Source organism: Ceratotherium simum, chromosome 13 (assembly GCF_057802395.1).
Source record: "Ceratotherium simum simum isolate JZ-2026a chromosome 13, ASM5780239v1, whole genome shotgun sequence".
Classification (NCBI taxonomy): Eukaryota; Metazoa; Chordata; class Mammalia; order Perissodactyla; family Rhinocerotidae; genus Ceratotherium; species Ceratotherium simum.
The window spans coordinates 49721310-49730866 of record NC_141912.1 but is presented as its reverse complement, the minus strand read 5'-3'; the positions used below and the strand labels follow the sequence as shown (position 1 = coordinate 49730866).

Below are 9557 nucleotides of genomic sequence, written 5' to 3'. Positions count from 1 at the left end.
GAAGAGGACAATCTCAGCAGTCAGAGGGGAGATATTCTCCCTGTTCCTTGACCAGCAGAGGGCAAATGTATTTTGTGCATCTTTGCTATCCAAATAGTGTGGATTTTGATAACTTAAATATTGTAGACCCCAAACTACTAATTGTAGTAATAATTTGCTTTCTATAATCTAATAAGGAGAATTAGGAAGTGACGAGAAAATGAAGCAGGATAAAATACTTTCTTAATGTACTCAATATGCCAGTTTTTGCTTTAATTTCCACCATCTAGGTTTTTCTTATTAGATCCACAAAATCCTTAGTCCAGAAACATTGTAATATGCAATCTTCAGGGTTGACCTTTGTGCTACAGGAGGAAAAATACTAAACTCAGAAGACAAATCAGAGCTATTTTCATACAACTTTTATGGCATTTATCCTATTGATTTGTCATATACTTCTTTGCATGTCTTTTCAAAAATAATTTGAGTTTCTCAAGGCAGTGGCAAGATCTTTATATCTGTTTCCTAAATAACTCGAATAACTATGAGGTGATCATAGAATGGTAATTAATGAATCCAGGCATTCCTAAATTATCCAGTTGTCCATGATTTTAAATTCTTTATATCTGTAAAACAAAAACAACTTAAATGATATGTATTCTCATATACAAATAATAAATGTTGAAAGGAATAGTCTAGTTCTGCTTTACAACATAGATTCCGGAGAATGTGTTTAACATGTCGGACATCCAGGGCGAAAGAGTGAAACAATGCTTATCTGTTCAAAAAAGGGAGTGGTTTCCCTGTTCTCCAAAGGGTTAGACCTGGGTCACAAAGTATCCTAAATGAATCAGCAGTAATGTTTTCATTTGTGGGTTTTTTCTTCAGATTTAATAAATGAAATATCCAAAATAAATTTCTCATTGGCCTCAGTACTTAGAGGAAGGTAGTGGTATTGCACCTTTGTTGTATCTTCGGAACAGAATAGAATAGAAAATCAATGAGAGACCTTTTTTCTCTGCTTTTTCCTTATGTTTATTCACAGGAATTCTGATAATACAGAAGGTACCCAATAAATTGTTTTTAATAGAATTTGAATTTTAGTTTCAGTGATTCAACTAGTACTTATTCTCATCCACAACCATCAAATACCGTATCTTCTTTATAGTTATACTACAGGACCTGGAGAAGTAATGGGCACATGATAGGTGTTTGATTAATTTCTCTTGAATTAATCTTACATAGAGACAGGCTTGCATGGTCTTACTCTATGTTAGATAATGGTGAAATTCTTAATCATGTGTTTCTCAGCAAGTTCTTAGCTTTCTTTCAGTTTTAATTCTTATTTTATAGAGTGAAGAAATTGGTTATAGAAGGAAACAACTCTTGGACATATTTCTTTATTACTTTTGTTCAGGAAGCTTGGCCAAGATTCTGAATATCTATACGTGTTTTAATAGCAAACACCTCTGTTGCTGTAGAATAAGGGTGACTGATGTTCACTGGGACTCCTATATCCAGGTTCTTATTGCCCTCTTTGGGTGTGGTTAAAGAGAATCAATGGACTGTTGCTCCTAACATCTGTTTATGGGACCTGGGGAACAATTTCAGCTACTCCTTTCCAATGTCTACTACAGTAGACTGTGGAAAACTTGAGGATGAGCTCAGAAATAACTCAAAGCTACATAGAAGAAAAAGAGAAATGCAATCTGACTTTATAACATGGGACGTTTATGCATTGACATTCCTAAATCTTACTTGAGGAGAAAGACTTTTCTTCAAGGTACAACTAAGCTAGATAAGGTAATTTCCAAACATATCAGTATACTGTCATTATTTATGTTTATATATATTCTAAATAAAAATGATATGAATTATGAATTCACCTGGCTACTCTGGATCTCAATACTTTTATGTGTAAAACTAAATGTTCTCAATGGTAATTTCAGTCTAAAATTCTGTTTTGGATTTCTTATTACATTGAGATTCATTTTTTATATTAGGGACATTAAAATGGTAAATGTGACTGTACAAAACACGTACTTCTGGAATATCATGTGAATTGCTGCAGGATTATTTTCAACCTTGATCACTTAGCAATTTATAACCATCATCTTGTAACTGTTAAAATGTCTTAGAGAAACTGACCTTAAGAGGAATCAGTATATGGCATTTTTTTATGTGATGATGTACCAGCTTTTTCTATCTAACATCTCTTTGTACATGGCACTATTCAACCAAGCGTGGAAATGTTCTTACTCTTAATAACCTTCAGGAATCAATACTATGCAGGAGAGTTCTATAAATGAAAACATTCTTTTCTTCCTTATTTCAACAATATCTGAGTTAAGACAGATGATCTGTGGACTGTTTTCTCTTAGGAACTCGTTTACAATGAAGATCCCTCTCTTTTTTTCTATTCTGTTCTTCTTTGGCGTCTTCGTTCCACCAGGTAACATGAATACTATTGCCAGAGGGGTCAGCACTAAAGAAGGGAGGGGCAGGATTTTTTAAAGTGAATATCATTAACATTCTAGAATTATTATATTAATACCACCAGCAAGATCACATTATGTTTATTTACAGCCCGTAGCTGGAGAAAATATTTGAATAATTTTTCAAGGGCAATATACTAGTAAAGATTGTAATTCACTTTGATTATATGAAATTATATATATCCATGTATATGTAATCTGTTGGAAGAAAATGGTGCTATATTGATTTAATCAAGCCCTAAAATGTGTGTTTACTCAATATTCAAATTCTACTAAATTTAATATAATAATAGATGTGAAAAAAGTTAGGAATGGAATGAATTTATGCTTGGAAATTATTCATCACACACTTATAGTATTGATAGCAGGGGTTAAGTGAGGTTGAATGGCTTGCTAAAAGTCCAAATTTTATTGTAGTCATGAGTAACACTAGCTGCACACGTATATTTCCAGTTAAATTCTCGTTCTTCTTTATCTTGCTACATTCCCTGGATCACCAATATATCTGTCGTTATTGAGATCAGACGATATCACCATAAAATATGTCTATTATATCCCATTCTCCCACTACTTCTCTGCTCTAACGCTCAAACATAAATAACGTTTTAGCTGACAATGTCTTACCAAAAGAGGACAAGTAAATGAACCTAAACTGATAATGTAATCCACGGAACGCAAGTTGGAATTAATTTAAATAAGAATAACTTTTTCCTTCATCATCTTCATAAAAATTCACTAGAACATGCTCATTAAAATTCCCTCTACTTCTCAAAATTTTCTGAGATATTATGTAGAATTATATAGATCTCAATATGTACTTTTTCTTCTTAATAATAATGATTTTAATAACTAGCATCTGCTCTGCCTTTTGCCCACATTAATTCAGTCCTTCTTACAATAGCCACGTGAAGTAATCTTATTAATAACCAAGTCATGCATTTACGTATTCAACCCAATTTTAAAGAAATGTGTACTATACGTTTGTCATTTTTTAAAACATCTTATAGTTTATAGGGCCATGAAATACAGACAAATACTTAGTGTTCTTATTTCAGAAAACATTCTTTTCTTATACTTTTGAAATAACATTTTTCTTTTTCAGTAGGCTCTGACGAACATGTTAACAATCACATGCCATCATCGAAGACCAAATGTAGTCGGAAGTTTGAGACACTGTACTCAAAGTTACACACTTTTTCCACAATATTTGAAAAGGCACAATATGCTACAGTGGAAAACGACACAGGTAAAATAAAATAAGTAGAATTATTTCTTGCACATTTTAATCACTATCTGTCAAATGAAATGAAGGAAACATCCTACGTATGTTCTCTATCCCAGTCCCTATTGACTTGGCTCTTCTGGTCTTTCACCTTCTACTTTTATGAAAGCTGAATTTCATGTTCAAAATGAGAAAGAAGTTTTATTTTAAAGTCAGGTGATCCCATTTTTGATGAATCTCTGTCTAGACAAGTATCCTTACTATATCCTAGAGGGAAAATTCTCCAGTCGTTGCTTCCAGCATCCTTATTATTATATGTGTTAATGTCATTAGTGCCCTTATGCTTAAGAGTCAACTGTTGTCTTGGTTTCCCTCTTACCTGACAGCTGACAAAATTTCTTGTTGTCGGTTACCACTGTCCATTGTCCATAACCCTGATGTCTTTGGATATACAAAGTATATTGTTATATAGAAGAGTAATAAAGATATTCTTGTTAATTCTAAAGATGGTGTGATTAAGATACTTTGAAATGGCAGTTGAACAACAAAAGTCCATACTGGGTGTTGGGGATGTATTTAAAAAGGAATTGTTCTCTGTTTTAGTCTTTATCTCAATCATGATTTAGAATATCATTTACCAAAATATCTTCTCAAGTTAGAGTGTTACAAACACCATGTGAGTCATACAAATAAATTTCTATGAGAGGGTAAAGAAAGAGAGTTCTTTTTGTGACAGTATTCAGAAAAAGACTTAATGATGAGGTATTTGTTCAAGTTAGTTTATACCAGGGCCATATTTTGGGGGGCCCACTATAGCATTGCTAATGTCCACCACAGCACTTGACGTATAGTAGGTACCCAATAAAGATTTATTTAGGGGCCGGCCCAGTGGTGCAAGTGGTTAAGTGCGTGTGCTCCGCTGCGGTGGCCCGGGGTTCGCTGGTTCAGGTCCTGGGCAAGCACCGATGCACCGCTTGTTAAGCCATGCTGTAGCAGAGTCTCATACAAAGTGGAGGAAGATGGACATGGAAGTTATCCCAGGGCCAGTCTTCATCAGCAAAAAAAAAGAAGAGGATTGGCATCAGATGTTAGCTCAGGGCTGGTCTTCCTCACAAAAAAAAAAAAAAAAAGATTTATTTAATGAATCAATGAATGAATGAATAGATAAATGCATGGATAGAGGGAAAGAGGAGAACCAAAGAAGGAGTCTTCAGGAATGCACATATCTAGAGAGCATAAAGGGAAAAAATGAAGATAACAAAGATATTTGGAAAACAAGAAACAAGGACAGAAGCATGTAAAAGTTTGCTGATTTGTTGGACCATAATGCTCAAGTTGAAGATTATTCTCTGAAGGTGAGGTACTATTAGCTAACTCAGACCTTACTCAGATTTATGACCCTAAGAAGATTCCGAGTGGATTTGATTTCAGGATGCTGTAAGAGTTCAGTTACAGCGGCAAGAGCTGATTGCTAATATTTCATGTTTAAACTATATAGAAAAATAATTTGTTCTTTGGTGATTCTATTTGTTTAAGTTTTGTTGTATACCATATCACTTCAGTTAGGGTTCGAAGAAAGTCAATTTAAAGAAGAGATATCCTTTATCGCAGTTATCTATATCCAGTAACAGCTGTTGTTTTAAGACATTTTTTAAAAAAATAAATACCAGTAGTCACCACTTTTTGGGTACCAGATATTTTTGGCAATGTGTATAAGTGGAAAGGCCTGAATTTATGTTATAAAACAAGTTTAAAAATCACTTTTACTCACTATGACTGATATACATAAGTTTAAATCTTCCCTTGGTCTGTAGTTTGCAATTCTGAAGTTCTGACTCCTCAAAATCAAAATTACCTTTATTATAACATACATTGATTTATCTATATAAATCTTTCTCTAAATGTCTATTTTTATTTCTCTATATAGCTATCAATATTTCTCTATCTATACCTATATTTATATTAACTTAGAGAATTACATTAACTATATTTTAATTTAAAATTATTTAATTTTACATTAATTATAAGTTACATTAATATACAATATCTGGTCACCTTCATCTCAAACTTAGGCTTCAGGACTCACAGGCTTCTAAGGTCCTTCCCTCTTGGCCATAACACCACTTGATCACTAACCTCAGTTTGCAAAAATTCATTCAGTTCTTATATATTAGCTTGGCCAATCCATAGACTGGAATATTAAAATTGCACCATATATAACTGACACAATGCTTGTACCTAGAATATATAAAGAATTCTAATAAATCAAAAGAAAAAGATGGATAATTCAGCAGAAATATGGGGAAAAGACTAAGGTAATTTGAAAAAGTGGATATACAAACATTTAAAGTGCTCATCCTCATTAGCAATCAATCAGGAAAATGCAAATTTAAACCATGAAACGATACCACCGCACATTCAACAGAATATTTAAAGTTTTTAAAGTTAGATAATACAAAGTTTTGCAAGGCAAATGGAAAAATAAGCATTTTCATACACTGCTGAAGAGAGTGAAACTGTTAGCATCAATTTGGAAAACAATTTGTCATAATCTATTGTAGCTGAAGACATTTATATTCTATGACCTAAGATTTCTATTGTGAATATGTCTACCCAACAGAAGACTGTTAAATGTGCTCCAGGAAATAGTCTAGGAATGTTAATAACAGCATTATTTGCCATATAGCAAATAACCTATATGGTCATCAAAATTGTAACAAATGAATCAAGTTAATACCATGTATTAATGAAAATCAATAATCTATAGCTATATCCAACCACATAGTTGAATTATATGAATACAATCTTAATTGAGAAAAAACAGAAACCAAACAAGAATACTATATGATTCTCTGTTCCTTGGAGAGATATATGTACATCTATGTATCTATATCTATGTAATGCCAACATATTTTAAATATATATATATGCAAAAGCAAGAGTAAAGAAGATATACTTGAGTCACAAAAATATAAGGAAATTAGTATTTAATTCAAGACGGTGGTTACTCTTGGGAGAGAGGGAGAAGATTGTGACTCAGTGGAGGTATGTATAGAGCTTCTGGCAATGTTTTATTTCTTAACGTAGGTAGTAATTACATAGATATTTGATTTATAGTAATACATTAAGCTTTGTATTTATATTTTTTGCTTTATTTTATAATATAAGAAAATATTTTTAAAAAGAAAAGAATGCAAGGGTTTAGGCAAAATTGTTCTTCTCTCTGAATACCCTCCCCTTGTAATATGTTGCTCTGGGTAGAGGCCTATGCTGAGATTATTTGGTTATGAGACATACCTTTCCCATCTCAGAGAAAATATTGGGCTTGGTGTTATTATTAATATTATTTACAAATAATGTGCAATTACTGGCTAACAGATCTGCTTAGAGTGCTGACGTCTAGGTTCCTGAATTCACAACATCCTGCAAATCCAGAGTATGATGAAAGGATACTCAGTGATACAGTAGCCTCAAAATCTTCATTAATTAAAATACTTGCTGGGCAGGCCCTGTGGCTTAGCGGTTAACTGCGCGCGCTCCGCTATTGGCTGCCAGGGTTCAGATCCCGGGCGCGCACTGACGCACCGCTTCTCCGGCCATGCTTAGGCCGCATCCAGCATACAGCAACTAGAAGGATGTGCAACTATGACATACAACTATCTACTGGGGTTTTGGGGGAAAAGAAAAAAGGAAGAGGATTGGCAATAGATGTTAGCTCAGAGCCGGTCTTCCTCAGCAAAAAGAGGAGGATTAGCATGGATGTTAGCTCAGGGCTGATCTTCCTCACAAAAAAAAAAAAAAAACCACTTGCTGCAAAATTTATCAGTAATATTTCTACTTTATTTAAAATGGTATGTGGGGCCGGCCGGGTGGCTCAGTGGTTAAGTGCGCGTGCTCCGCTGCGGCGGCCCAGGGTTCATTGGTTTGAATCCTGGGCACGCACTGGCGCACCGCTTGTTAAGCCATGCTGTGGTGGCATCCCATATAAAGTGGAGGAAGATGGGCACGAATGTTAGCCCAGGGCCAGTCTTCCTCAGCAAAAAGGAGGAGGATTGGCATTGGATGTTAGCTCAGGGCTGGTCCTCCTCATGGGAAAAAATAAATAAATAAAATGATATGTATATTAAAAACCTCTACGAAAATGTTTTACTAAAAAAAAGATGGACAAGGATTTGGTTGATTACAGAATTAAAGGGTCTTTGGGATGAAAGCAGGCTTATAGATATCAGTGACAATATCTCACCCATACTGGCCCACATTCTAAAATATGTCCAGTAGGGCCTGATTATATTTGGTCAGGATGGTAGATATGTATTTCCTAAGACAAAGTATTTCATGATCCTTATAAAAGCTTTCAATGTTAAAAATTCATTTATTATATTGGGCCAAAACTTGGCCTTTCATTAATCTACACCGTTTATTTATAGTTTTGTTCCGTATAGATACAGGGAATGAATGAAAACGTTCTCCGGCATTTCAGAACTTATGTTAGTGACAGAGACTCCTCATATCCAAATCCTTACCTCATTCCTCACGATTGCTGAACTTAAAAACATCATAGGAATTACAGTGCAAAGTGAGACTGGAAAATTTCTTTTAAGTTTCTATAGCTTTGGAAAGCTTAATGTGAGAAACAAGGAGGGGAAATAGCCCTGAAAAATTAAGAGCCTCACTAGAATGTTCATTATGCTCATTTTTCTGTTCATTTCTTATTCATTATGTTAATTTCTGAAAGTATCTGTATTTTATTGTTGTTGTTGTTTTTTGTTTTTTAAGCAGAACTTCTCCTGGGGATGAGGGTGGCCTGTAGATCCAAGAGGAGTGGAGATATTTAAATAAAATAAAACAGTGTTTTTCAGTATTTTAGAACTGCTGAAGTCAAGTTACAATGAATAATTGGGGAGGAAAGGATTCAGCATAGAACAGAACTAAGCATGAATAATAAATGAGGGAGAAGATGGAGATTGGCACACTTGTATTCAATGGTCCTGGGGGATAAGCAAGACAGACAGAGGAAAGTGTTAATAAATTGCAAGCTCTTCAGATATCCCTTATTGAGTCACTACCTAATAGATTGAAATTTGTAGGGGAGAGACATCTAGCTTAGGAATTAAATGCTTATTGATTTCCTTGATTTGCCAGATATAGGTAGGGACAGAAAGATTCGAATGAAAAAATGAGAGACTCCCTTTCCTTTGTCTCCCCTCTATGGTCTATGCTTCTTCGTGTGCCTTCTTTTAAATCTTGGCATTTCTTACTTAGATTATTAATTCCATCTATTCTTGCCTCCTTTCAGCTAAAAGTAAAGAGTACTATCCTGTCTTTAATTGGTGGAATGCATGTAGACAGCTTGGTGGTCAATGTAAAAATAAATGTGGTGATAAAGAATTTGGGATGTCATACTGTGCAAGACCTACAACTCATTGCTGCTTGAAAGAATGTGACCCTATGGAGTAACTGAAGAGACCCATTCACAACAAGAGGACCAACATTAACTAAGTTTTCTCATTACTTCATTATTTCTATTACTTCATTCACAGCCTAGTATTTCTGTCCATACATGTCTCTAATAAATAAAACATTAAATACAATACATTTCAGCCTGAACCATTCGTGAACATTGTGCCTGCTTGGAAGAAAGACTCAGAATACAGAGTGGAGCTTTGAAGTCAGGAACAGAAGCAGAATGGAGAGGAAGACTCCATTATGGAACCACTGTATTAAATGAGATTCTGGGGCCAATTCTATGTTTAGTGTGTAAAGCATGTGGTAAACGATTGGTGATGTATATCAAGCATTCTTTGAGGAGAGTCAGGAGTAGGGAGAAAGTTGATGAGAGATAGAAGGTATTATCCCTGAAC

The 9557-nt window shown here is 34.4% G+C and overlaps 1 protein-coding gene across 1 annotated transcript; it reads left to right on the top strand.

Annotated features, from left to right (window-relative positions):
- Positions 1-2373: 2373 nt before the first annotated feature.
- LOC106800865 (beta-defensin 112-like) lies at positions 2374-9153 on the top strand. Its single transcript, XM_087437831.1, has 3 exons — positions 2374-2431; positions 3580-3720; positions 8993-9153. Exons 1-3 carry the CDS (start codon positions 2374-2376, stop codon positions 9151-9153), a joined length of 360 nt encoding a protein of 119 aa, XP_087293957.1.
- Positions 9154-9557: the final 404 nt, after the last annotated feature.

What these genes read in the sequence shown, in the direction of transcription:
- LOC106800865 (XM_087437831.1), top strand. Translation starts at nt 2,374, where the DNA reads ATGAAGATCCCTCTCTTTTTTTCTATTCTGTTCTTCTTTGGCGTCTTC. An exon ending in TGGCGTCTTCGTTCCACCAG is followed by an intron (nt 2,432 to 3,579) that starts GTAACATGAATA and finishes CTTTTTCAGTAG; the next exon opens with GCTCTGACGAACATGTTAAC. An exon ending in TACAGTGGAAAACGACACAG is followed by an intron (nt 3,721 to 8,992) that starts GTAAAATAAAAT and finishes GCCTCCTTTCAG; the next exon opens with CTAAAAGTAAAGAGTACTAT.